At 42.5% G+C, this 27,559-nt stretch overlaps 1 protein-coding gene and 1 non-coding gene across 5 annotated transcripts in view; both read right to left on the bottom strand.

Annotated features, from left to right (window-relative positions):
- Positions 1-14,988, bottom strand: part of SRCAP (Snf2 related CREBBP activator protein) — a 30,287-nt gene extending 15,299 nt beyond the window's left edge. For 2 of the 4 annotated variants that reach the window (XM_031432881.2, XM_064478561.1), the window contains exons 1-19: positions 14,414-14,650; positions 13,175-13,248; positions 12,346-12,608; positions 10,821-11,072; positions 9,158-9,343; positions 8,770-8,910; positions 7,796-8,018; positions 7,403-7,680; positions 6,658-6,751; positions 6,431-6,520; positions 5,744-5,932; positions 5,339-5,655; positions 5,059-5,236; positions 4,367-4,503; positions 3,920-4,089; positions 3,634-3,826; positions 2,085-2,221; positions 1,810-1,996; positions 143-312 (exon numbers count right to left, since the gene is read on the bottom strand). In XM_031432881.2, the coding sequence (XP_031288741.2) occupies positions 143-312; positions 1,810-1,996; positions 2,085-2,221; positions 3,634-3,826; positions 3,920-4,089; positions 4,367-4,503; positions 5,059-5,236; positions 5,339-5,655; positions 5,744-5,932; positions 6,431-6,520; positions 6,658-6,751; positions 7,403-7,680; positions 7,796-8,018; positions 8,770-8,910; positions 9,158-9,343; positions 10,821-11,072; positions 12,346-12,399 (2,996 nt within the window). In that variant the 5' untranslated portion in view covers positions 12,400-12,608; positions 13,175-13,248; positions 14,414-14,650. Of the gene's footprint in view, positions 1-142; positions 313-1,809; positions 1,997-2,084; positions 2,222-3,633; positions 3,827-3,919; positions 4,090-4,366; positions 4,504-5,058; positions 5,237-5,338; positions 5,656-5,743; positions 5,933-6,430; positions 6,521-6,657; positions 6,752-7,402; positions 7,681-7,795; positions 8,019-8,769; positions 8,911-9,157; positions 9,344-10,820; positions 11,073-12,345; positions 12,609-13,174; positions 13,249-14,413; positions 14,651-14,707 lie in introns of those variants that run through there. The other 2 variants (XM_031432883.2, XM_064478562.1) reach the window with 2 other exon arrangements.
- LOC116147283 (small nucleolar RNA SNORA30/SNORA37 family) lies at positions 6,842-6,972 on the bottom strand. Its single transcript, XR_004130816.1, has one exon. It is a non-coding gene; the product is annotated as a small nucleolar RNA SNORA30/SNORA37 family (small nucleolar RNA).
- Positions 14,989-27,559: the final 12,571 nt, after the last annotated feature.

Here is a 27,559-nt window from a genome sequence, read left to right as displayed (position 1 = left end):
CCAGTCCCTCCAAATATTTTGTATCCATCCCATATAAACACTCAAGCATAGCCTCCATCTTCTTCCTTTCCACCCCAATTCTCCCCAGCCAGCTGCAGCCACTTTTTCTAGGAACCCACCCCCTATTCTTCAGCCCTGGTACCTGTTGACCTTCATCTTGACTGGCTTGGGCCGGGGTGGGGGATCAGGAGCAGTAGCCACCTCTAGTAGAACCCGGCGGGAAATGCGGTGCTGGGGTAGAAATGTGTCAGCCTCGTATCTAGAGACACGACCCTCCAGGCCAATGAGATCAAACCGACCCATGTCTATCCTCTGACATAAGAAGGAACACAAAAGCATGGTGTCAAAAGGGTCGATGTGGCAATGATTTCTTGAATATGACACCAAAAGCACAGACAACAAAAGAAAAAATTTGTAAGTTAGGACTATATTCAAAGGACACTACCAACAGAGTAAAAAAGCAACCTACAGAATGGGACCAAATTATTTGCAAATCACGTATCTGATAAGAGGTTCACATCCAGAACACATGAAGAATTCCAACAACTGAACAGAAAAACGTAACAATCCAATTAAAAAATCTGCAAACATCTTGAATAGACATTTCTCCAGAGAAAATATACAATGAGCAAAAATAAGCTCAACATCACTAATCATTAAGGAAGTCAAAATCAATGAGATACCACCTCACACCCATTAAGGTAGCTATTATCAAAAAACAGAAAACAGATACTGGCCATGATGTGGAGAAATCAGAACCTTTGCAAACTGCTCGTAGGAATGTAAAATAGTGCAGCCGCTATGGAAAACCAGTACGGCAGCACCTCAAAAAATTAAAAATAGAATTACCTTATGATCTGGCAATTCCATTTCTGGGTATATACTCAAAAGAATTGAAAGCAGGGACTTTAACATATGTCTGTACACCTAGGCTCATAGTAGCATTATTCACAATAGCCAAAAGGTGGAAGTAACCCCAGTGTCCACTGATGAATAGATGAATAAACAAAATGTGGTGTGTATATATACGTATATATGTATACGTACACACGCACGTATGCGTATACATGTATGCACAATGTGCACAACAGAATTATTTTTCAACTTCAAAAAAAAAGAAAAAAGGAAATTTTGGCACATGCTAGTATATGGATGAACCTTGAAGACATTCTAAGTGAAATATGCTAGTCACAAAAGGACAAATACTGTATGATTCCACTTATATGAAGTACCTAGAATAGTAAATTTAGAGAGAAAGTAGAATGGTGGCTGCCAAGTGCTAGGGATAGAGGGAGAATGGGGAGTTGTTATTTGATGGGTATGGAGTTTCAGTTTAGAAAGATGAAAACATTTCTAAAAATGGATAGTAGTGATGGTTGCATAACAATGTAAGTGTATTTAATGCCACTGTATCATACACTTAAGAATGGTTAAAGTGGTAAAATTTGTTTTGTGTGTTTTACAATAATAAAAACAAAAATCTGAGGGGGAGACGGCCAAAAAGAGGGAAGGAGTAGAAAAACAAAATATTTAAGTATTATTAATATGCCAAGTACTTCTAAAAATATTAATACCATGTTCACAAGCATACTGCAGAACAGGCCTCATACTCCCTGTTTTGAAGGGCAAGCTAACTTAGGATTAGAGATTAATAATTAGCTTGCCCAAAGTGACACAGTTAGAAAACAATGAAACTAGAATAATGCTGAGGTGACAGGAGAAGTAAGGATGCAAAAGGTCAGACTCCGGCCTAAAGAAAAGAGGGGCAAGGTTGAGGCAGGGCCAATAACTTTGGGGACAACTGCTTACCTGGAGAGGGTGGACATCAGTGGCCCTTAGCACCAGAGAGGCGGTGCTGAAACAGATGCCTGGAGTGATGAAGGGGGAGGTAACAGGTCGAGGGTCAAACAGGTTTGGATGATTGCAGACTTTTCGAAGCTGCATCAAAATGTTGATGACGCTCATGAAATGGCCAGTGGCTAGTGTCTCCTTAGTTCTGGGAGAAAGGAGAAATAAATGGGGCATCTTGATAATCACCTCTGCTCCAGTCTAGGGTCCCAGGCCCACCCTCAGTCCTCCCTTACGTGGTCTGTGCCATGAAGTCATCATAGAGACAGCGCTGGCGCTTGGAGAGCCGGCAGCGGATAACATGCTCATACTTTTTAGGCATCTGCTTCTCAACATCCACCTTAACTCGGCGCAGCAAAAAAGGCCGCAAAACCTAAAAGCAAATAAGCAGGAGGCTGACAGGAGAACAGTGGGCACTGAGCCCCAGCCTAGACCCTCTAGCTGGATCTTGGCCTGATGACCAGCAGAGCGCTGGCTTAGCTCATCAGTAAACGATCATGGAGCCATGCAGCATGCAAGGAACCAATCACACAAAGATGAGTCAAGTGCAATCTCTCCTCTCAAGAAATTTACTATAATGAAAGAGACAGATAGAAAGATGATGATACCACAACAATAAGAAGTGATAAAAGAAAGCACTCAGGTCAGAACAACTAACTATGCAGAAAGGATGAATCAAATTACATTTTAAGGAGTCACTGTAAATTTACAAGATTATGAGAATAAATTCACATGAGGAGCTAAGAACAAAATTTGTGGCACTGACAGCAGCATAGAAAACAAAAGGCAAATCTGAGCTCTCAAGAAGTAAAACCTGATAGGACATAATCATCAAGTTCACACAGAAGAAGTGAAAGAAGATAAAATGGAGGAAGAGATATAGTTTCACTAAACCTACTGTGGTAATCATTTCATGATGCATGAGAGACAAATCATTATGTTGTACACCTGAAACTTATACAATACTGTATGTCAATCATATCTCAGCAAAACGGGAATGAAAAACAATTTAAAACATTTAAAAATTTTAAAACAGAAGACGTAAACTTAAGGAAAACTTCCTGGTTTCCAGTCTGATTTATCAAAACAATAGCATGATTGACCAAAATGGACTAGAAATAATAGGTTATAATGCTTGAGATGTTTGCCTCAGAACAGAGTGAGTTCAAGAGGAACTTTTAATGTAAGACATCATCAGAAATTTAAATACAGGTTGAGAGTCAAGGAATTATGAATGAGTATGCCTATGAGATATGTAAATTGGGAGACAAAAAAAAAAATCAGAACGCTGGGAGGTGTTATTTAAAAGCTGGACGCTGGACGAGCGAAGAGGAGCCACAGAAGACCAAAAAAGGAAGAAAAAGAAAAAAAAGAAAAAGATGATGACAATGACAATGAAAACAAAGAAAGAAAGAAAGAAGGAAGGAAGGAAGAGAAAAGGAAGGAAGGAAGGAAGGAAGGAAGAAAGAAAGAGGAAGGAGAGAACACACCAAAAATATGAAGCTGTGAAAGTCAGGTAAAGAGAAATCCAAGCCAGGAACTGATCAGCCGTATCATTCTACTCAGAGAATAAGAACAGAAATGTCACCATTAAAGAAAACTAGCAGAATGGTGATGAAGATGAGGTCACTCAATCTGGCAGTGGGTTAGTCACTGGAACACCACAGCCTGACAATTGGATAAATTCAGCCTAGCACTGACTTCTCTCTCCCTAAGGGTTTTCTGGGTATTGCCCTTAGTTCCCCACCATTCCCAGCACTCTTGACAAACTGTTACAGTCCCTACCTTGTGGAGACGTTTGACTAGACCTTCATTGTACTCTTGGCTGCCCTCAATCATGCCAGTTAGGGGGTTAGAGAACCATTCTTTGAACTCGCGATGAGACTGGAAGACATGGGGCATCAAAAAGTGCATCAACGACCACAGTTCCATGAGGCTATTCTGCAAAGGTGTTCCCGTCAGGAGCAGGCGTCTCTGGCTGCAAAGAGAGGGAAGATGGTCAGCAAAGTCCCAACTTTCCAACTCTTCAAGCCAAGTTAACCCTCCCATGAATTCCCATCTCCATCTTTACCTGTTGAAGTTGAGCAATGACTGCCAGCGCTGTGATTTGAAATTCTTGATGTTCTGAGCCTCATCCAGAATAAGATAGCGCCAGTTCTTGCGGCGGAAGGCCTGGTGGTCCTGCAGCACCAGCTTGTAAGATGTGATACACACATGGAAGGCATTGGGCTTGGTCCAGCCCTGCAGTATCAGGAAAAAGCAGACAATGGGGTGAGAAGAGAAGAGAAGAGAAGAGAAGAGAAGAGAAGAGAAGAGAAGAGAAGAGAAGACAGGACAGGACAAAAAGAAGACAACCTAAGGTCTTTAAAGGACAGAAATCACGTTGGGAGGAAAGAGGAAAGTCCCAGGAGCAGAAAGGGCAACAAAGAGGGAAGGGAAAGGAATTCGTTTGAAGAAAGGACCTTAAAGTACAGGAAGCATCAATTGGGGAGGGGAGTGATTACATGGGGGGACAAACCTGCCGCTTGAGCTTCCTCTCTTTCTGCGCTCCATAGTATGTGAGAATTTTAAAGCTGGGGCACCAACGTTTCAGCTCCATCTCCCAGTTCAACATCACACTGGTGGGGACAATGATCAAATGGGGACCCCAGTTACCTGTTTAGCAAAAGAATGAAAGATGTACAACATGGTGACTATAGTTAATAATACTGTATTGCATATTTGAAAGTTGCTGGGAGACTAGATCTTCAAAGTTCTTGTTACAAGAAAAAAACCAAATGTTTTGCAACTATGTATGGTGACTCTTATTGTGCTAGTCATTTAGCAATATATTTACAAATACTGAATTATGCTGTACATCTGAAACTGATACAATGTTGTATGTCAAATAAACCTCAACTTTAAATAATAAAGTAAGATTCAGAAATATTTAGGACAGAGGAATCTTTAAAAAGATGAGAGGTGGTAAGGAATTAGTAACTTTGGGGTTCTGGTTCCTCACATATTAATTACCATGACCATTTTGTCCTAATGGCCCTTCCTAAGAATTCTAGCACCTATATTGATCCCTCTATACAGTTACTGATCAGAGTCAATGAGCTAATTAGCAGCAAAAGACTGTTTCACTATGCTACAGGTGAAGTCACCATGAAACAAGCTTCCCAAGGAATTAGCCAAGGAGACACAAAAGGAAGAGCCTTGCTTAGTTACCTTTCTCACAGGCCAAGTGGGCAAGCAGGGAGATGGTCTGGATCGTCTTGCCTAATCCCATTTCATCAGCAAGAATGCCATTAAGTTTCTTCTCATACATAGTAACCAGCCAGTCCAGCCCAATGTGTTGGTACTCCCGGAGCTGGCCCCGCAGGAGCAGGGGGATGGGTGTCTTCACCTGGCACGGAGGAAGAGAAGTATCACATGTAACTGAGGCATACGTCACTGAGAAACAAGAAAGTCAAGATATGAGAAAGCAGATGCTAGGGCCTGAAAATACCTGGGTAGTAGCCAAGGTGTAACCCTTGGGCTGGAGACTTTCAGCTGCTGCAGCGATGTCAGTAATTTCTTTCTTAGGGCCTAGAGTGGTGGTGGGCCCTGGGGTGGGAGGTCCACTGCCCCCATCTGCCTCACTCTGTTCTTCATCCCGGGCAAGCAAGTACTCCACCCCAAAGTCATCATCTTCCTCTTCCTCGTCTGCTTGGCTCTGTGACTCAGACTCCTCAGACTCAGATTCCTCTGATTCTGAACTTCCACTTGTTTCTTCCTCCTCTGACTGCTCATCTTCCTCATCCTCACTCTGCTCCTCAACAGAGTCTAAAGCACAAGACCAAGGCTTAGTGTTCACCATACCCGCTTTCAGTGCCCGCCCTCCCCAGTTCCTGCCTCATGACCACACATTCACCTGACTGACTGCTACTATCCTCTTGAGGAGCCTCTTCAGCTTCTGCAGCCCCCTCTGGTTCACAGTCAGAGCTGTTAGGCTCAACTTCATCTTCATCGTCCTCTTCACTACTCCCAGAACCTGGGGCAGAGGCATCAGAGGCATAGGCTCCGGCATACTGCTGTAGTAGCTCCTCCATAGACAGCTCACCTGGATGAGAAATGGAAGGTAAGCCTTAGGCCTCAAGGAGAAGGAAGGAGGAGAGGTCTGAGTGGTGCCAATTTATTCCACCTCAGTCTCTGCAGACACTGCTAAGCCTAGGTCTGAGGGGAGGCAAAAGAGTTTACTTTTAGCACCAGCTACTAAGGCCAAGCCCCATAACATGGGCTACAATCATGGACAGAGCTGCCTTCCATTAGGAGGGACAGTTATCAATCTGATGAACCTCCCCTATAAGGTCAAGTAAAACATGGCCAGTATCCTCTTCCAAAAGCTCTTCCCTCCACTGAGCTCTCACATCACTTTGTTCAAACTTTCATCATAACCGTAATATTCTACTTGTAATTATTCATTTATATATCTGGCTTTGTCATATTAGACCTAGAGGTCCTCCAGGAAAGATAAAAGTGTCTTATCCATCTCTTTATCTCTGGCACTTTGCACAGAGATAACGAGCGGATGCTCAGTAAAACGCGTGGTGAGTGTCACCTTCTCGTGCCAACTCGCTCAGCTCCATGGCATGATCTACATCCCCTTCCAACTGCTCCTCAGCTGCTATGGTATCCTCTTCATCCTCCGCTAGGAAAGAGAATGAAGCAAGATCAATGGGAATACAGGTCAGGATACAGTCCAAGTGAAAGAGGTGAGAAAGGCTGAAACATTAGGTCCACACAATTCAAGGGGTAAGAGGCAACAGCGTAAAGTACAGGCCTAACCTTCATCCTCATTGGCGGTAAACTCTTCATCTTCCTCATCTGGATGCCAATGCTGTTTGTTGTGCTGTGTGACAGAGGAGGGTGGGGGCTTTACCTGTATCGCAAAGGGTGAAAAAGGAGAAAGGCTAAAGTTAGAGCAGCAGGAGAAAGGCACAACATTAAATTAGAAATCACAGAACAGTCTCTCTGTCCCACTGAATGACAGTTGCCACTGGCACAGTTCCAGGGCAAGGATGTAATCAAAGGTTTTCAATTTCAGCACCAGCTACCAAATCCTTGCCCCACTGCCTGGGGGAGGACCTGTGAAAGTGCTAGAAAAGAATCACACACCCCCAACACCAACCCCACGCACTCAGACACATGGAGAAACAGACATCTTAGGTCCAAGAGAGACTTCAAGATTACCACTCCAGATCCAAACCTACAAACCAGCAAGGGATTATTAGGGCCATTTCACATAAGTGACAAGGGCCGAAAGTAAATAAGTATTTTTTTTCAAGGTTACTCATTAATTCAAAGAGTAGAGTACAGTACACTCTTCTAGGCATCAGAATGTCTGCCTAGCTCAGACTGTAACTTGCCCCAAACCCGGATTCTCTCCAATCCATCCCCAAATGAAAACCCAACTGCTCAGACCAGGGAGAAATCCTGAAAGCCACAACCAGCCTCATAGACCAGAACTTAGTCCTAGAAGCTCCTCCTCTGCTCCCTCTCTGAACTCACCCTCTATCCCTATTGCCCATACCTTCAACACCTGAGATGGCTCCTCTTCACCACCTTCTTCAGGCCCATCTCGGGTGTCACTATTGCGAGATGAGGGGGGTCTCAAGGGGCTGGAAGGCCCTCCTAGCAGCTGAGGGGGGAGGGAACGGAGCAGCTCTTCCAGTGGCAATTCTCCCTCACGTCGAAGCAGCTCAATCTCACGCCTCTGGGTCTCTGCATCATTGCCTTCCTGTTGTTCTTCAACCTCAATCGTTTCCTCATCATCCTCTTCCTCCTCCTCTTGGGGTTGGAAGTCCCCATCTATAGCAGGAGAACAAGGTCACAAAGTCCACGGGGCCCTGCAAGCCACAGGGTGGGTTTTCAGCTCTGGAAAGGGTACATGAGGAAGAGTAACAGAGCCAAAGAGGACACACACCTTCATCATCCATCCGGGAAACTGGGGGTGGAGGACTAGAGGCAGCTGAGGAAGAGCCAAGGCAAGGGGAGGAACCAGCTTTGCTGGAGGCTAATGGCTGGTTGAGGCTCTGAGACAGAAGATCTGAGTACTTTTCAGTTTGCCCCACAATGAAGTCCAGGTGCAAGTCCAGAGCTTTTTTCCGCTTTTCCTCAAGCCGAGACTGTTGCTTAAATTGCACCACCTGTCACAAGCATGAAATGGACAGGTTACCAAAATAATCTTTTTTCCATGTACTCTTACTCAACATTTAGGGAAGTCTCCTCTATGCCAGCAGGACTAGATTTTCAAGAGGGAAGAGCTAAATGACCTTTTAGGGTGCCTCTGAGGAAAGCAGAAAGAGAACACAGGGGAAAGAAGAGCCAGCTTAGCCTCTAAGATTTACAAATGTACCTGGAGCAGAACCTTAAAGATTAAGTAGATGTTCCCTAAGTGGAAATGAGGAGAAAGACATTCCTAACAGCTGAAGAGCATGTGTAAATGGCCACAGATGTACAAAAGAATTTTTGAAGTAGAAAAGAGAAACAACTATTAAGAGGTAAGAATGAGAATACAGACAGAAACCAGGTTAACATCTAAGAAACAATTACAATTTAATATATGGGAACAATTCAATTAATGAGAACTTTGATGGTACTTAAGTAGATAAAGGGTACAGACGTGTTTTAGAAAACACATGCTTACTGCAAAGGACAGATGGCCTAGAGGGGTTAAGAAGTCCTATTAACAATCCCCAAAGAGAAAGCCCTTATTTTTCCACTGTACTTTTTCCTTCCTCATAGCTAGAAAGGTCCAACATATAACAAAAATGTCATTAGAGTTGCTTGAAAATTATAATACTTACACTCTGAAAGAGAAATTTTGATCATTCCTGCCACCATGCTATCCACTTACCAAACTCAAGGCATTTCCCTTTCCCAATCCCTGTTGCCTACCTTTTCCACGTTGCTCCAGAACTGCCTAACATCCTTGGCCATGGTGGAGGCGATTCGGCGCAGCTTGGCTTGCTCCTCCCTCCGGGCCCGTTCCTCTTTCTGCCGCTGCTCCTCGTGGTGCCGGATCACCATACGCACCACCTGTGGGAACAAGGAACCAGCATGGAAACACTTGAAGGCCAGACCCTCAGCCCCTCCCCAAGTCAAAAGCAAAGAGAACAGTCAAGGCCAAGAAAGCTGGGAAGTCAGAGCTTGCCTCTTGAGACTATGGGCATTAATTAACTAGCATCTTACTGTTATGATTTGTTCTCTTCCATCCAACCCACTCATCAAAGAAAACCAAATCTGAAAAAGAAATGGAAAGTAGCAGACCCAGTAGAGGACATACCTTACGGGCCACACCTCGTTTCCAACGACGCTCCTGAGCAAAGTCAGCAGAGAGCCACTGCATCTCCTCACACAGATAGTCCCAGTGGCCCTTGGGGCGGGGAGGCTCGGGCACTTTAGGCAGCCTCTTCAGTGACCAGAAACCCTCCTTCCGCAGCTCAGCAATCCGGGTCTCAATCTCAGCTTCCTAGCAAGGGAGAGCCAGGTCATTCAAGTTACTGGACATACACCCCCACCTCGTGATCAGGGCTGAAGTCCTGAGTTCTGCTATGTAGGTATAGGCACTGATTGGACTGAGTGCTTTATGTGTGTCTTGAGTTCACATCCTAACCCTGCAAGCTAGTATTATACTCCCTTTAGGTGAGTGGGAAAAAAAAAGATCAAGGATGTTAAGTGACTTACCTGAGATTACACAGATAGGAAGTGACAGGGCTGGGACTTAAAAATTGGCCCAATGACTCCAGATACCAGATTTAATGCTCTTTCCATTATTTCACACTCTATACCCTATGAATGTAGGCAAAACTTTGGAAAATATATCCCAAAGGGAGTTTCCCAGAGAAGCAGGGAGAGCATTGCTTCCTTACTGACTCTAGATACAAGGGATCTTAACTGCTGTAGAATTCTACTTACACAAAAGTATGTTCATGCTTAAAAATACGCTATAAAGCCCAATTTATACAATCTTGTTTATTTTCAAAAAGTTCTACTTTTATAAAAATGTATTTTTTCTGTAGAAAATACTGAAATTATGTACAAAAAGATTAACAGTATAACAAAAAGGTAACACCGTCTGGGGGAGAGTATAGCTCAGTGGCAGAGCACATGCTTAGCATGCATGAGGTCATGGGTTTGATCCCCAGTATCTCCATTAAATAAAAATAGTAATAATAAATAAATAAACCTAATTACCTCCCCACTAAAAACAAACAAAACAAAAGATATCACTGTCTCTTTATTGATTATATCTCATAAGAAGAAAAATAAAAGCTCTTGAAATTTATATTTAACAGAAGTGACTTAAAAACTCAGGACAACTGCCCTCATTACCCTTGTCCTCTCCTGACAAACACTAAATCAGAAGAACTAACAGTCACAGATGAGAGAGGGAACTATACGGCCTGATGGTGAAGGAAGCATCAAGAAAAGACATAGTTATTAGATCAATGGCTCTCAGATTTGAGCATGCATCAGAATCATCTGCAGTGCTTTTTCAGACAAAGCACTGGGCCGCATCCCTAGAGTTTTAAATGGGTAGGTAGAAAAAGGATACAAAGAATTTGCATTTCTAATAAGTTTCCAGATAATGCTGATGTTGCTTGCCCAGGGAACACACTTCTAGTAAGTGTAACAGAGACTGTAAGTAGCAAATGAGAAGTAGACACCAGTAACTCTTAAGAGCCTCATAGCTTACAAAGTACTTTCATGTCTATTTTCTCCTTTAATTTAAACCTTTTAACAGTCAATACACTATTACACCATCCCTATTCTACAGAAAAGAAAATGAGGCTCAGAGTTCAAGCAACTTGTTCAAGAGCATGTAAGCCAAGGCAGAGCCTATATTCTAAATCAATGATAAGGAAAGAAATATAAAATACCCATGAGACATACGAGTTCAGGGAAAAAGACTCCCAAGAAGCCTCACAGGTCTTTCTAATACGTACATGTTTGGCTTGCTCTGCAATCTCAGCATGGCTCTTCTCCCACTTTGGGCCCTTGTTAGCCAGGTCAGCAGCCTGGGGTAGGTTAAACCCCTCCAGGGGCACTGTGGCACCATCTGGGGGCCCTGGAGGTCCATCCAAAGAGGAATCTTGAGCTATATGCTGCGGGGAGATGCCACCTGCCCCACTAGAGGCTGGGGAACTGGATGAGGCAGGGGACACAGGATTGCTGCCTGTCATGCCGTCCGACACCATCTAGAAAAGGGGGAAATGACAGATAAAATGAATTCTTAGCAGCACTCTACCAGGGGATTTAAGCATATTATTTCATTCAATCTTCACAAGAAAAAATTCTGGAGTAAGGTATCAACCTCATTTTTATAAACACAGCGCTTGGGATTTAATAAGTTTTAATAAGGTGCTCAAGGAGGCAAAGCCATGTTTCCAGTAAACACTTGGCATGCAAGAGGAATTGTAGCCTGACATTTACATAGTTCCCAAATTCAAGACTACTACTATAGCGTATGACTTCAAAATTTTAATGATCCTTTCAGGACCTCAATCATTTCACTCATATAAACAATTCCGTTTTTCCTTCCTTTTCACAGCCAGTATGGCAGATTCATCTATGCAAGTAAATTTAAGCCTCCACCAAATCCAAATCACATCAAAAAAGCCCAAGATCACCTAAACCTCTTTATGTTCATCACCATTCTTAGCAGGGAGGAATAGCTCAGTGGCAGAGTACATGCTTAGCATGCACAAGGTCCTGGATTCAATCCCCAGTACTTCCATTAAAAACAAACAAAAAGTCTTGGTAGTTTCCTTTACTGAAAGCGGGAAGAAAAGGAAAGGATTGGTCACTGTTCTTAAACACCCACCTATTACAAGGTACTGCACAAGCAATAAAAAGTAGAGAACAAAGTTCTACTTAAATGTGGACCGTAAGGGAACTCATGAAATTCACTCTGGCACACAAGCTTCACAGTATGCCATTCAAATTCCTACCTCAGCTAAATGACAAAAGACTATATGTCGCAGAATTCCCTTGTTTCTCAGAATTACAAATATCAAACCTACTATAACCACCAAAAGTCTACTGTTCACAAATCTAGGTCTGTCCAGTTTCAAAAGTCATGATTTCTTTTCCTACCTCCTGCACTCCCTTGGTATGAGAAAATAAACATTACACACCATCCATGCTAATCTTGTTCCAGTTCTGAAAGAAACTGAGCTATTCTCAAAGCACACAGTCTTAGAAGGCTTTTGTCCCAAACTCCATTTCCAACCCGGGTTAATTCCACCTTTTTCAGGCAATGAGGAGTTTCCATACTCTTAGAGATCAACGATATACTAATGTCAAGCAGAATATTAGTATCCAACAGGCCTGACATGAGATTAAAGATTCTCCAAACTCAGCTACCCAGGTATTTATGAAAATATGGCCAAGACCTGCCACATTTCTTCTGCCTCAGAGTCAGCAACCCACAAAGTAAAAGCAGAGAAGGAACCTTCCCCACTTTCAAACCTGTGTTTGCAAGATTGGGAGCTGAGGGTGAGCAGGGGAGGGGCTGCTCTGCATGGTCCCACTCCCAGGCTCCTCTTTGGATGCCTGAAGAATGACTGGGTTGTTGTCACCACTGCTGCTGGCCGAGGGGCTGGCGTCCGGCTGCAGGGCATGCTGGGAGCTGGCCTCATTCTGGGCCACCGGCCACCGGGACCCGCCTTCCAGGGCCCGGGGCCCACTAGGGCGTCCCAGCCTCCGCTCAGGTCCACCGGCCTCTGGAGCACCTAAGGTAGGATAAAAAGAGTAGAAATAGGGTTTAGAAAGATTAAAGAATCTTTCAAAAATCAGGAATAACATTAAAGAATAAAGATACATAAACATAATGATTATAGCTTACATTTCTTGAGCACCTACTATGTGTCAGGTACTTTACTGAGTACATACTTGATGTGTTCTATAATCCTCACACCTACCTTATAAACCAGATCCTCTTTGTACCATAATAAACGCTTATTTAGTTCCCTCTACATGTTGAGGAAAGAGCCATGCAGAAAAGACCACTGACCTAAATGGAGCTTATATTCTAATGTTTCTTCTATTTCATAAGTTAATAATTAAGAACACAAAGAGACCAAATGACCTGCATAAGGTTACACAGTAAAGAACTAGAAGGAGGTCTTAAATCTTGATAGTCTGATGCCAAAACCCCGGGAAAAATGCTGCTCTCCTTGAGAGAGCCGAGGTGATCAGATCTTTGTATCCATAGTCCCAGTTCCACTGTTGCACCACTATCATTATCTCAAACTTCTCTCCCATTAACATCAACAAGAAATGGTATCTGAGCCCTCACCTGTGTGAGCTGAGACCACACCCCCTGTGAAAGTCTGTACTTCCACGGTGCCGCCGTACTGAGGGGAATCACGCCTAAAACAAAAAGTAGGGGAGGAAAACAGCAGTGAGGAACCAATCCACATTTAACAATACCCATCAAAACCTTCTCCACACCAACTTTTGAGGCTTTCAAATATACCCAAATCAGTTATAAGGCTGAATAAAATTATCATAGTAGGAAAAGCTCACATTTTGGAAAAACAAAAGCAAATCATGTTTTGTAAAAACAGAATTCCCTAGGGACATGAGATTCTGGCTGGGAGGGGGAGAAGCAAAGAAGTGAAGCCAAAAAAAAAAAAAAAGTTTAAAAAGCTTAAGTGTAAAAGGTTCCAACCACTGAATGGAGAGCAAATAACAAAGCCAAAAAAGCTGTCACATTCAGAAGCTCAGAAGGTGCTGGCTGCCTGCTCTCCTTTCCAGTGAGGTGTGAACATATGATAATCTACCCTTCCTCAGGACTGGGCCCTGCGACTCGTATACCTGCACCATGAGACACTTCCCCAAACAAGAACTACAGCAGGAGGCTTTAGAGGAGCAGTCAGATGTGAGGAAGGCCGAACAGCAAAGAACTATACCCCGGAAATAGGCAGAGTAAACCCACACAAGGCCCGGAAGTGTTTCCCCAGTGTTTAAGGAAATTCCTTAACCACGGTGCAGCCTTTGATTAACTCCCTCCTCCACAACAGACTCACTGGACTCGAGCTAACCAGAATCCGAGAAGCTTAAACTCTTGACCTCACGCTTTATCACTGTCTCCCAACCTGTCCCAACAGCCTGACCCAGCGTGACCCCTGACCTCTGCCCGAGGTTGCCACTAGCCCTAAGGTAGCCCCGCCCCCTCCTGGACTCCCACCCCACCCAACGTGTGCGACAGATTGGGGGAGGGGCCCGCGCGTGCGCGCCTGGAGGCGGAGAGAGCCGGCTGCGCGCACCGCCCGGGGGCTCCCGCCAGAACCCAAACCCTCGCACACAAGGGTCGCAGGGCTGGAAAGCCTCTCATCCCTGCCCGTTAGGGAGCTCCCCCCAACCCCAGCAGACCGCGAAAGGCTGAGACAAGGGAGGGCTCGTGCCGCCAGGTCCTGGCTCCTGACTGGATACGGTGGGCGCGCGCCCCGACTACTCGTCCCACGCCCCCCTTCCTCTTCCCGCGCGCCCCTTGGGGGGGGGGGCTGGGGTTGGTGGGCGGGCAGGAGCGCACCTGGGTCCGTTCTCTCAGGGCTCGCTCGCTCGCTCAGGCACGCGTGCGCAGACAGGCGGGAGGGGAGAGGAGACGCGCCTGGGTCCAGTGCCGGCCGGCCTGGTCCCCCTCAGCCTGTCTCTATGGGCGCGCGCCGACAGCCTCGCGCACCGGCCCCGGGGCCCCGGCCGAAGGTGCGCGCGCAGCACCCCGGGAAGGTGGGAGGGGAGGCGATGGCGGAAAGATGCGCGCGCAGTCACCAGTCAGGGGAGGGGGAACTGCGGGACGTCCGCCATCTTGTCTCCCTCTCCTTACCTGCGTCCTCGGGGGCGTGCGCACCACCCCCCCTCCCGCCGAGGAGGGGGGAGGGCCCCCTCTTGGCTGCCGCCTTCGCGGCCTTTAAATTCCCCTGGGGCCCACGGCTACTGCCACCGCCTTGCTTCCACTGCTTCCTCTCACGCCACGGAGATGCAGGCGGCGGGTGGGAAAAATGGGAGACGCTACTCGCAGCGAACCTCCGCCGCCGCTTCCGAGGCCTCACCAAAATGGCCGCCGCCGTCTCGGCCGCCACCACCAACACCACCGCCACCACCACAACTCACTATCGTTACCGCCGGCGCGGCCCGTTCTCTCGCGAGAGACAGTACTGGAGGTTGGGGGAGCGGGGAGGCTCGCGTGCTAGCGTAGGGCGCTGCCTGAAACGCAAGGCAAACTGGGAAATGTAGTCTCCCTGGAGGCTGCGCGCTTGTCCCGCGGCAGAGCGTCTTTATCCTCCACCACTGAACCTGCCGCTGGGGCTGCATTGCGGCTGCCAACTCGGACCAGTACACCCCCCGCACCCAGAGAGCTGAAGCAATTTCTACTTCAAGTAAGATATCACTGGAGCCTGGGTCTCTGGATTCCCAGGCAGTCTTCTTATGTAGAGCTGCTTCATTTTACACAAGGGTGGTATTCCCAATAGCTCCTAAGCGCTTATGCCCTCTGTTCGCCAACTTCTAGTTTAAGAACCCTTTTGAGAGTCTGATACCCTCACATCGGGACAGAATAATAATAATAACAACAGATACCTTATACTGAGGCCGTTTTGTGCATTGATTATCTCTTAATCCCAGCGGTGCTCCATTTTACAAATGTTTTGAGGCTTATAGAATAACCAGTGACAACCCAAAGACGAAGTTCATAGCCAGGCAGTCAAAGTCACAAGAATACACACACACAAAATTTACCACCTAAAGCCCACCCTAGGAGCCAGGTTAGGAAGCCCTGATAAAGCTCTCATAAAGGTGTTCTTCATCCACTCAGTTTAGCTCTTCACTCGTCTATTCAAAGAGTTGATGATTCTATGTTGTTGAAGTCCTGTTTTTCTTAGAGGGGTTGAAAACTCTAAAACGTAGAAGGACCAGGAAGGTAATGTAAATAAAGCAAAGAGGGGCAGATGAGGAATGTGAGGAACAAGAGGCCATATGTCTCTCAAAAGGAATATTTACTGGTCAAACTACTATTCCTGTGGTTTCCCTACAGGAATGTGGGCCCAGATACGTCAGATTCAGTCACAGGCTGAGTTTGCTTCTCACCTAGATAGAAGCAACTGGGTTGGATTGTTTGATTGAAAACGTGGATAAATGCCCATCCATTTAGGTCCAGTTCAGGGTCTTTTTTCCGGGCCAAGTTTACATATTTCTGATACCTCATCACAGAACCAGCCACCCTCAGCTCCCAAAAGATCTCACATCTCTTGGCCTTTCCATATACCTTTTCATCCTTTTTCAGCAATTTTTCCTTCAGAATTTAGCTCAAGAGCCACAAGCCCCAGGTGATCTTTCTTGACCATCCTCGGGCTGGTTTAATACCCCTCCTGGCGTCGTACCCTCCCGAACTTCATAAAGCACTGATTGCATTGTATCTGAACTCATGGTCTGTCCACCCCACCCCAAGAACTATTCTTAACCCCTTGAGGGTAGGGACATGGTTTATAGAAGACAATTCACAGTGCCAGTCTCAGATAATTCAGGAAACTTATTAGTGTGAGCTATTTGTATCATAACACCCTATTAAAAACAAAAATAACTGGTGTTGGATACGTGAGCTCAAAATCACGATAAATCCAAAAATCTGTCTTCCATTTCCGTGACTACAACCCTGGTCCAGCCACCATCATCTCTTGGCTTGAATTACTCCTACTGGGCCTTCCATTTCCACTCTTGTTTCCCTTTACTCCATTCTCCACATGGCAATCAGAGTGACAATTTCGTATAAACCAGATCATGTTGCTCTCACTTAAGATCCCCAAATGGCATCCTAGTCTTCTTAGATGAAAATTATGTATCATGGCTTAAAATCCCCATAGGATAGATGTTATATTGTGCTGAAGAAGCCAGATACAAGAGTATATGCTTGTGATTCTAATTACATGAAGTTCAAGATAAGGCAGAATTAATTGATGGTGATAGAAATCAGAGTAACCATTGAGGGAGAAGAATTTTAACTGGAAAGAGGCACAAGAGGGATACTAGAGATGTGTCATATCAGTAAACTACCGTAGTTGGTAAACTACGGCCCAAAGGGCAAGTCACGCCCACCACCTGTTTTTGTATAGCCGGCAAGCTAAGAATGGTTTTTACATTTTCAAATGGTTGAGGAAAATCAAAAGAAGAAAAGTATTTTGTGATATGTTAAAATTACATGTAATTCAAATTTCATTGTCCAAAACTAAAGATTTAAGGGAATCCAACCATATCTGTTCATTTACATAGCAACTATGGCTGCTTTCCTGCTACAGTAGCAGAGCTGAGTAGTTGGAACAGAGGCCATAGGCCACAGAGCATGAAACTGTTTTCTAACTGGCACTTTACAAAAAAAGTTTGCTGACTCCTCTTGTATACCTTGATTTGGATGCGGTTGCATCCACGGTGTATACAGATGTCAACATTCACTGAACAGTGTACTTAAAATGTGTACACTTTATGTACCTCACAACATGTGTTTTACACGTAACATTTTAAAAATAAAATAGTCCTACAGGATATGATGTCTCTCTACATTTCTTTAAAACTTCATTTAGCCCTTGTTCACTATATTTATAGCTACCATGCCCTTCTCGAAACTGTCCATCAAGTTCATTTCTGTTTCCATCTCTGTTGTTCCCTCTGTCTGAAAATTTTTATCATGGCCACCTCTCCCTTTTCACGAAGGTCTTAGTTCAAATGTTGCCTCCTCAGAGAAGTTCCCTGACATTAAATAGCCCTTCACTGCCTATCACTCTCTTACCACATGCGTTTTTTTCACAGCACTTACCTGAAATTATTAATTTATTTGCATGTTTGTTTATTTTCTGCCCCCTTCCCACTAAATATAAACTTCCTGAGAGCAAGGACATTGTCACAGGGCTCACAGTACTCTCTAGATAATGAATGAAAAACATTTCAAACAACCCTGTGAAGGATTGTTTCATTTGACAAATGGAATTTTGGTTAAATGAAAGTGAATGGTGAAGACTCAATATTGTCAAGATGTCAGTTCTTCCCAACTTGATCTATAGATTCAGTAGAATCCCGATCAAAATCCCAACGAGTTATTTTGTGGATATCAACAAGCAGATTCTAAAGCTTGTATGGAGAGGCAAAAGACCCAGAATAGTGTTGAAGTATTGACCCAACACAGTATGGAAGGAGAACAAAGTTAAAAGACTGACAATACCTGACTTCAAGTCTTACTGTAAAGCTGCAATAATCAAGACAGTGTGGTATTGGCAAAAGAACAGACAGAAGAGTGGAACAGAATAGAGAGCCAAGAAATAGATCCACATAAATATAGTCTACTGACCTTTGACAAAGGAGTAAATGCAATACAATAGAACAACGATAGTCTTTTCAACAAATGATGCTGGCACAACTGGACATCTACAGGCAAAAAAAAATAAATCTAGACACAAATCTTACACCTTTCATAAAAATTAATTCAAAATGGATCACAAACCTAAATACAAAGCACAAAACTATAAAACACCTAGAAGATAACACCTTGTTTATGGCATTAATGACTTTTTAGATGTAACAACAAAAGCATGATACATGAAAGAAAGGATAAGCTGGACTTCATTGAAATGAAAAACTGCTCTGTGAAAGACAATGTCAAGGGAATGAGAAGACAAGCCACAGACTGAGGGAAAATATTTGCAAAAGACACATCTGATAAAGAGGACTGTTACACAAAATATACAAAGAACTCTTAAAACTCAAAAGTAAGAAAACAACTCGATTAAAAAAATGGGCCAAAGACCTTAACAGACAACTTACCAGAAAAGATATACACATGGCAAATAAGCATATAAAAAGATGCTCCATCCACATCGTATGTCATCAGGGAACTGTGAATTAAAACAACAATGAGATACCACCTCACATCTATTAGAATGCCCCAGATCTAGAATGCTGACGTCAAATGCTGACAAGGATGTGAAGCAACGGGAACGCTCATGAATTGCTGGTGGGAATGCAAAATGGTACAGCCACTTTGGAAGACAATTTGGTGGTTTCTTACAAATGTAAACATACTCTTACCATACGAACCAGTAATCACATCCGTTAAACTCCCAAAGGAGTTGAAAGTTTATGTCCACACAAAACCTGCATCTGGGTGTTTAGAGCAGTTTTATTCATAATTGCCAGAACTTGGAAGCAAAATACCCTTCAGCAAATGAATGGATAAATAAGCTCTGGTACTTTCAGACAATGGGCTATTACTCAGCACTAAAAATAAGCTATCAAGCCATGAAAAGACTTGGGAGAATCTTAAATGCATATTACTAACTGAAAAAAAGCCAATCTGAAAAGACCAAATACTGTATGATTTCAACTATATGACCTTCTAGAAAAGGCAACAGTATGGAGACAGTAAAAAGATCAGTGGTTGCCAGGGGACTGGGGGTGGGGAGATGGTACGAATAGGAGCACAGAGGATTTTGAGGGCAGAAAATACTCTGTATGTTACTATAATTGTGGTTACATGTCATTATACATTTGTCCAAAACCATAAAATGTACAACACCAAGAGTGAGTCATGATGTAAACCAGGGACTTTGGTGATAATAAGTGTCAATGTAGGTTCATCAGCTATAACAAATGTACCACTCTTATGGGGGATGTTGAAAATGGGGGAGGCTATATAGGAAATTGCTGTACCTTTCCCTCAATGCTGTGAACCTAAAACTGCTCTAAAGAAACAAAATCTTAATTACAAAAAATTGAATGATGCTCACCTTTTTAGACCCTTGTCCTTCATCTCCCTCAGAAGATGAGGCCAGGCCAGAGCCTGAATGGGTTGGACCTAGCCTTGTGCTGCTAATTCCTTGCAACATAACCTTGAGCACGTCATCCACCTCTCTGAGCCTTACTCTCCTCATCTGCAGAGTGGGGATAGAGTTGCTGTTGTAAAATTGCTTTGAAAGACAACATATAGAGTGGGAGAAAATATTTGCAAACAATGTGACTGACAAGGGATTAATTTCCAAAATACACAAAGAGCTCATACAGCTCAATATCAAAAAACAGCCCCCCCCTGCAAAAAAGGCAGAAGATCTAAATAGACATTTTCCCAAAGAAGACTTCCAGATGGCCAACAGGCACGTGAAAAGATGCTCAACTTTGCTAATTATTAGAGAACTGTAAATCAAAACTACAATGAATTATCACTGCATACCAATCAGAATGGCCATCATCAAAAAGTCCACAAATAATGCTGGAGAGGGTATGGAGAATAAGCAAGCCTCCTACACTGCTGGTGGGAATGAAAATTGGCTTAGCCAATATGGAAAACAGTATGGAGGTTCTTTCAAAAACTAAAATTATAGTTACCATGTGATCCAGCAATTCCACTTCTGAGCATGTATCTGGAAAAGATGAAAATTCTAATTGGAAAAGATAACATGCACTCCAGTATTCATAGCAGTACTATTTACAATAGCCAAGACACAGAAGCAAACTGAAGGTCCACCAGCAGATAAATTGATAAAGAAGATGTAGTATTTATATATATACTAATATATAATATATTATATATAATGGAATATTACTCAGCCATAAAAAGAATGAAATAATGCCATTTGCAGCAATATGGATGGACCTAGAGATCATCATACTAAGTGAAATAAGCTAGAAAGAGAAAGACAAATACCATATGATATCACTTATACATGGAATCTTTAAAAAATGACACAAATGAACATATTTACAAAATAGAAACAGACACACAGACAAAGAAAACAAACACGGTTACAAGGGAGAGGGATAAATTGGGAGTCTGGGACTTGCAGATACTAACTAGTATATATAAAATAGTTAAACAACAAGGTCCTACTGAATGGCACAGGGAACTATATTCAATATTTTGTAGTAATCTATAATGAAAAAAAAAAAGACAAGGAATCCATGTATGTACATGTATGACTGAAACATTATGCTACACACCAGAAATTGACACAACATTGTAAACTGAATATACTTCAGTTAAAAAAATAAATCATAAAAAATGTCGTTGAGCAGAGATTGACATGATTCAGCTTCCAGTTTCCAAAGAGTGATCTAACAGGATAAATAGGATGGCTGTAAAGATAGCTGTAAGTCTGGAACTAGTGAAGCCAGAGCAGTTACTTGGTTGTAATGGGGGCTACTGGCCAGCAGATGGCAGTGGAGATGGAGAGAGAGACTGCAGAGGTAGAATTAGCACAACTTGGAAGACAGTTGATTGCTAGTGGTAACAGTCCTCTAAACATCCGTTCCTCTTGTGTTCTGTGGAGCTAGCCTTTCTCAGTTTCCTCCTACCTCCTACCTCCCACCTCCCTGGACGCTCCTTCTTAGTCTTCCTTACAGGCCACTTCTCCTGGACACCTCAATTCAATTGGAGGAGTTCCTCAGCATTCTTCCCTCAATTGCCTTCTCCCATCCAACACATTCTCAAGGGCAGAGGCAGATACCCAGAAGCTCATGACGCCTGAAGCTTCAGGACCCCTCCCTCACAGTTCATTCACAGATACTTCATTGCTCGAAGTATCTGGAGGTTATAGAACCGTCTAGGTGAGGTGGGAAAGCCAGGTTGCAATCTGAAAGTATTTGCATGGTAAGCATTTCTGGTAAATTGCCTAAAGAGATTTCAGAAGAAAAAGGCATTAATTTCTAAGGCTCTAGTAATTTGTCATAATTTCACTGTGCATTCCAGTTACCATCTCTTAAGCCAACTACTACTCTAAAGGACTATCCCCAGCTTGGAACTTGGGTTCCCATCTGACTAACTCCTGGATTCCTCCTGCAGGCATCCCAGGCACCTTGACTCATACATCTAAAACTGAACTCATGATCTGATCCACAAAATCTGCTTTGAGGTGCACCACCATCCACCCAGTTGCTCAAACTAGGAAGAAAGATGTATCACCTTCCTTTTCCCTTGTGCCCCACAGACAGCCACCACGTCTTTTACATCTTAAATATTTCTCCATTCTATCCATTTCTCTCCAATCCCACAAAAGATTCTTAGCCCTTGACTTATAATCAGTGACAGTACCAAGAACCGGCTTGTTGGGACTGCTGGGACTTTAATCCCCCTCCCCACTACCATTATCTCTAACTGCCTTCCCACCCCATTCTTTGATATGGACAATGGCTGTTTTCTCAGTCTTATGTAAAGTGATATGCAAATGAAGCTTCCAGCCGAGTCAAGTCTTCTAGCCTCCTGCTCTCTACCAGCCGGAAAGCTGCTCCTAACCCTCCTGGCAAGGGAAAATTCTAGAGCTTGGGCCATCTGCACCAGCCTCCTTAGTGGTCTCCCTGTGGCCGGTCTCTCCCCTCCCTAAAGTCACAGCTCCTTCAGTGTTTCCTTTCCAACAAAGGTAAACAGAGAACAAGCATGAGAGAGTCTGATACAATGTCAGGGACTCACAGTGTGGTAAAGCAGGTGGAGACGGGCAGAGATGGAGGGAGATGCCATTTTAGACCATTTTATTCTCTGGGTAGGTGGTAGCTGACCAGAGACCTGAAGGTTTCTCTGCACGACAGCCAGGGAAAACTTTTCTACCTGCAAAACTGGTGGAGTCACTCTAAGTCTTTTCATGGGAATCATGAAACTCCTTTCTGAGGTCCGCAAAGCCCTGCATGGTGGCCCTTGCCAAATTCTACAGCCTAGTCTCTCCCAGCCTCCACACTCCAGCCGCGCTGGGCTTCGCACTCGTGTCACTTCACAGACAGGCTTTTTCTGCACTCTGGGCTTTCTCACACGTGAGAGTGGGTCTCTTTCCTTTCGTCCCAGTCAAATATTCAGGGCCACATAACTGCCTCCAGAGTCCTCCTCAGGTCCTCAGACTCCATTATATCTCCTGTAACGTTCTGTGTCCTTTTTTTTTTTTTTTTTTTTTTTGCCTCTGTGGTTTAACACTGGGAACAACTACTCAAGTTTCTAAGGCTCCTGGCAAGAGAGGGGCCACATCTGTCTTGTTCACTTCAGTGTTCCTGTCTACACCCGCTGTCTGGGGGAGTGACAGGCACAAACTTAATGTCAATGGATAGAGGTTGGTTGATGTTGTGTGCATGATGGCAATGGCCCATATGTATGAGATTCACTCAAAAATTATAACCGTGACAAACACTAAGCCAATAAGCACCAACCTGTATTTTTAAACAAATGAATTCACTTAATTCTCACCATGACCCTACTGAGTAGACTATCATCCCCATTTTACAGATGGTAAAAACAAAAGATGGTTAAGTAACTCGTCCCAAGTGACATAGCTGGAAAGCAGCAGAGCAGGAACTCGAACCCAGAGAGCCTGACTCACATGTGTGCCCTTAACTGCTGGGGAACACAGTCTATCAAATCCAGGTCTATGAAGTGCTCGGCATTATTCTAGGCACCAGGGAGATAATACTGGAAAAACAAGCCAGTAAAAAAAATCAACGTTCTAGCTTTTTTGAGCTGACATTCCTGATGGAGGAAGACAAAAATATATATATAAGCAAGTAAAGTATAAAATAATGACGGGGGGAGGGTATAGCTCAAGTGGTAAAGTGCATGCTTCGGATGCCCAAGGTCCTAGGTTCAATCGCCAGAACCTCCTCTAAAAATAAATAAACAAACCAAATTACCCACCCACCCCCCCAAAAAAAACCCAAACAAAAAATTCACATAGAAAAAAATGATGGGTAATATGAGTTATGAAACAGTAGGGTTGGGGAGAGGCGCATGAAGTGATCTGGTAAGGCCTCTCTGGTGTGGTGACATTTGGACAGAATGCTTTGGAGGAAGAACATTCTAAGCAAAGTGAATAAGTACAAAGAGGCTGCCCAGCTTATTCTGACAAGAAACCACCAGGAGGCCCCAGGAGGCTGCAGGGGACGGGGGAACAGTAGGATGAGCCTGGAGAGGAGGGTCAGACTTGGATCTAGCACAGTTTTGAAGGCCAAGCTAAGGAGTTTAGATTTAATTCTAAGTGGAGCAGGAGGGCTTTGGGCAGAAGCCAGTTTTGAGAAGGGACTGTAGGGGTGTGATTAGAAGGCAATTGCTGTAGCTCAGGTGAGAGGTGATGGAGAACGAAATTTTTAAGTAGAACGGGAACCTGGGGGTAAAGTTGCCAGATCTTTGTAAATAACTCTTCCTGGGGGACCTCCCAGAGGAGCCTCAGGAAGTCAGTTTTACAGTGATTGAGGTCCCAGGAGGCTTGGGAGAGGGTGGTGAGCTACTAGAATACCTCTCTCCTCTCTGGGAGGTAATGTAAATATGCACAATTTTTTTTACTAGGATTTTTAAAAGACCTTTTAAAAAAGAAAAAATATTAAATTTAAAAACTATTCTTTCTCCAGAAACTACACTTTTAGAAATTTACTTAAGGAATCGGTCAGAATGAGCAAATATGCATGGACAAAGATGTCCATCACAACATAGCTTATAAAAGCAAAAAAATTTGGGACATGACATAAAGGCTCAACAAAAGAAAAATAGACAAGTCTATTAAGAAATAGTTGGAAGACAAGGGAACTCAAATGGCCAAAAACATATATTGAAAAGATGGTCACCCTCAATGAATAGTCAGGAAAATGTAAAAGTGATAATATTACCATCTTGCAGAACAAAGAGGACCTCGCCTTTATCTGTAAAGTTGCATTTTATTTAACAATTCTGCGCCCCAACAATGCACCTTAGCACCCACATTATGATCTCTAAAAGGAACTAGGGCTAGTTACAGAGAAGGCAGTCTGTGTCTAGGGCTAAAGGGTACAAGGTGAGCCTAGAACATCTTGTTGAGCCAGGAGGCAAGGAAGTTTTCAAAGATTAATGTATTCTTGTTGGAAACACACAAGAACCTTGGCAAAGGGGCTCCCACTGGCCAACACTAAGATCGTTGAAACCTCAAAAGGAAACTACTGGGCTGAGGTCAATACCGAGTTTGGTTCATTAAAGTATTCACAGAAGAGTGAACATAAAGTACTGGATTCTAAAAAAAGGTGAATAGAATAAAATATATCCTATTTTGTTTTCTTGTAAATAAATAAATAACCACATAAAAACAGAATGTGTGTTTGTTAATTCTAGGAGATGGTACACAGGTGTTTGTTTTACTTTCTTTTTTTAACTTAAAAACAATTTTAAAATGTTTCTAGGATACAGGTAACACAAAAGTTTGCTTATAATTACTCTTGAAGAAGTACATATGTTTTATATGTTCTAATGTGTGTTATATTTTACAATTTAAAAGATTTTTTAAAATTCAACATCAAGGGATTGCTTGATTAAATTACAGTTATAGCTGTTATATGGCATAATGTGCAATCACTAGAATGAGGTACTGACATGGAATATACTGAAAAGAGCAGGGTGCAGAGTGATGTATTTTGTATAATTACAATTTATAAATTGAGAGGATGAATATCCTTTTGTGGGCAGAGAAGGAAGTATGAGATTGTGCACCAGTATGTTAACTGGGATTATCTCCGGGTGGTAGTATTTGGGGATAATTTCAATTTTTGTAAGCTTGTCTGAATTTTTAAAAAATTTTTGATCACATGCATGTATCACTATTATAAAAGCACTGTTATAAAAATCCAAACCACCTCAATCCAACCTCCCACACATAACTACTCTAAACAGTTTAATGACTATTCTCATCAACTGTTTTTTCAGAGCTTTACACACACACACACACACACACACGCGCACACACACACACACGTGTTCTTTTTTTTTAACAAAGATGAGAGGATACTATACTATTGTTCTACAACTTGTCATTTCTTATTTAGCAACACAGTTATAGAAATCCCTTCTTTGTGAATCACACTTATATAATCAGAAAAAAGTACCATTATTTATGGTTTTGGAAACAAATGATGCTGTAGGTATATATTATTAACATGATAAATGTGAAAAAAAACTAAGAACATGTATAATACAATTCCATTTCATAAAGATAATTAAATCTAAACAAGCAAACAAAAAAGAAGACAAAATTTTATTGATGATGAGAAGGCAAAAACTGTGATCTTTTCTTCTTTTTGTTCTTCTTGATTTACTTTAAAAACTTTTTTCGCAGTGATCCTACATTGCTCCTTTTTAATTTATGAATTTCCCCCAGCTTTATTGAGATACAACTGACATTGTGTTTTAAACTTTTTAAATAGTTTTTTAATAGTCGTAATAAATGTTTGCTCTGTCAAACATAAAATCCAGTATTTTGAAGTATAAACCAAAAAGTATGTCTTTCCTTCACCTTCTTAATTCTACTCCCCAGAAGTAACCAGCATTAACAGTTACTTGCATTTCCTCTGAAGTTTTCCATGAGTATGTGGCTTTGATATCTACAAATGACATTATATTGTGTATATTCTTCTACATCTTGCTGTTTTACACTTAATATATGTGAACATCTTTTCAGGTCGATACACACAGATTGATCTCATTTTGAAATAGTTGCCAGTCAATTGTGTGCATATGACATGATGTATAGCTAACTTTGTACCATACTGTGATGAACAATCTTGTATATATCTTGAGTTGTACAAGAAAATCTATAAGGTAAATTCCTACAGTGAAAGAAAAATGCTGGGTCAAAGAGTATGTGCGTTTAAGATTCCCATTGACGCTCCTAAATATTGCCCTCCAAAGGTGCTGTACCAATTTCTTGTGCCACCAACAGGATATAAAGTGTGCCTGTTTGCCCCTCCCTCATCAGTATCACTAATTACTGAGCTTTTAAAACATCTGCTGTGAAACATCAACTGTACTGAATAAAAGGCTTTATTTTTAATTTTTAAAATCTTGACACAAACTCTTGTTGAAAAGATACTCTATGCACAAGGGAAAACAAAAATTCCAAACACTACACAAAGGTATGCAGTAAAAAGAAAGTCTCCTATCCATGACCTCCCCTCCCATCCAATCCCCAGTTACCCTGTGAGAGGCTGTTCTATTAAAATGAAATTTTTATATGCATAGATAATGAATAGTTCCCCCACTATTTTTTATACAAATTGCATATGGTACATGCTTTTTTCTTTAGATACTAAGAATTGGATTAATTAAAATCAATCTTAATTAAAATCAATTGACACATTGTTATTTTCTGTTCATCCTCTTCTTTTATTTCTTTGTTTACTTGTTGTTTTATGTGTTTATTTGTTTATGCATTCATGTATATATTTACTTATTAATATTGCAATAATATTGACAATAATTCACACCTTCTGATGGGCTCTACCTTTATCCTCTTCAGGCGGCTTCGCCTCACCCAAACCAGGAAACCACTAGCTTGAACTTAGTTTATTGTTTTCTTGGCTTTAGTTTTATAGTTTTGTCCTCTATATGATGATTAAACAATATATTGGTTAGTTTTATTTTTTCCTGAATTTTCAAAAAAGGATATCATTGTGTAGCTAGTCCTCAGGTTCTCCCTTTCTATTTTTAGACTCAATGTCATATTAATGAAATTCATTTGTATTGTTTTGTGTAGCGGTGGTTCATTCCAGTTTCATTCTTGTGTAATATTTCATTTTGTCAAGGTGCCCCAATATATTTATCTGCTGAAGGGCAATTTCGGGTTCTTTCTGGGTTTTGGCCAATTGTTCACTGCTGTTATGAATATTCACGTACATGTCTCCTGGAGTGCTTGTCCAAGGCTTGTTCTTGGATATT

The sequence above is a fragment of the Camelus dromedarius genome, chromosome 24 (genome assembly GCF_036321535.1).
Source record: "Camelus dromedarius isolate mCamDro1 chromosome 24, mCamDro1.pat, whole genome shotgun sequence".
Classification (NCBI taxonomy): domain Eukaryota; kingdom Metazoa; phylum Chordata; class Mammalia; order Artiodactyla; family Camelidae; genus Camelus; species Camelus dromedarius.
Note: the sequence above shows the minus strand (reverse complement) of the source record. Positions and strands in the feature narration are given on the sequence as shown.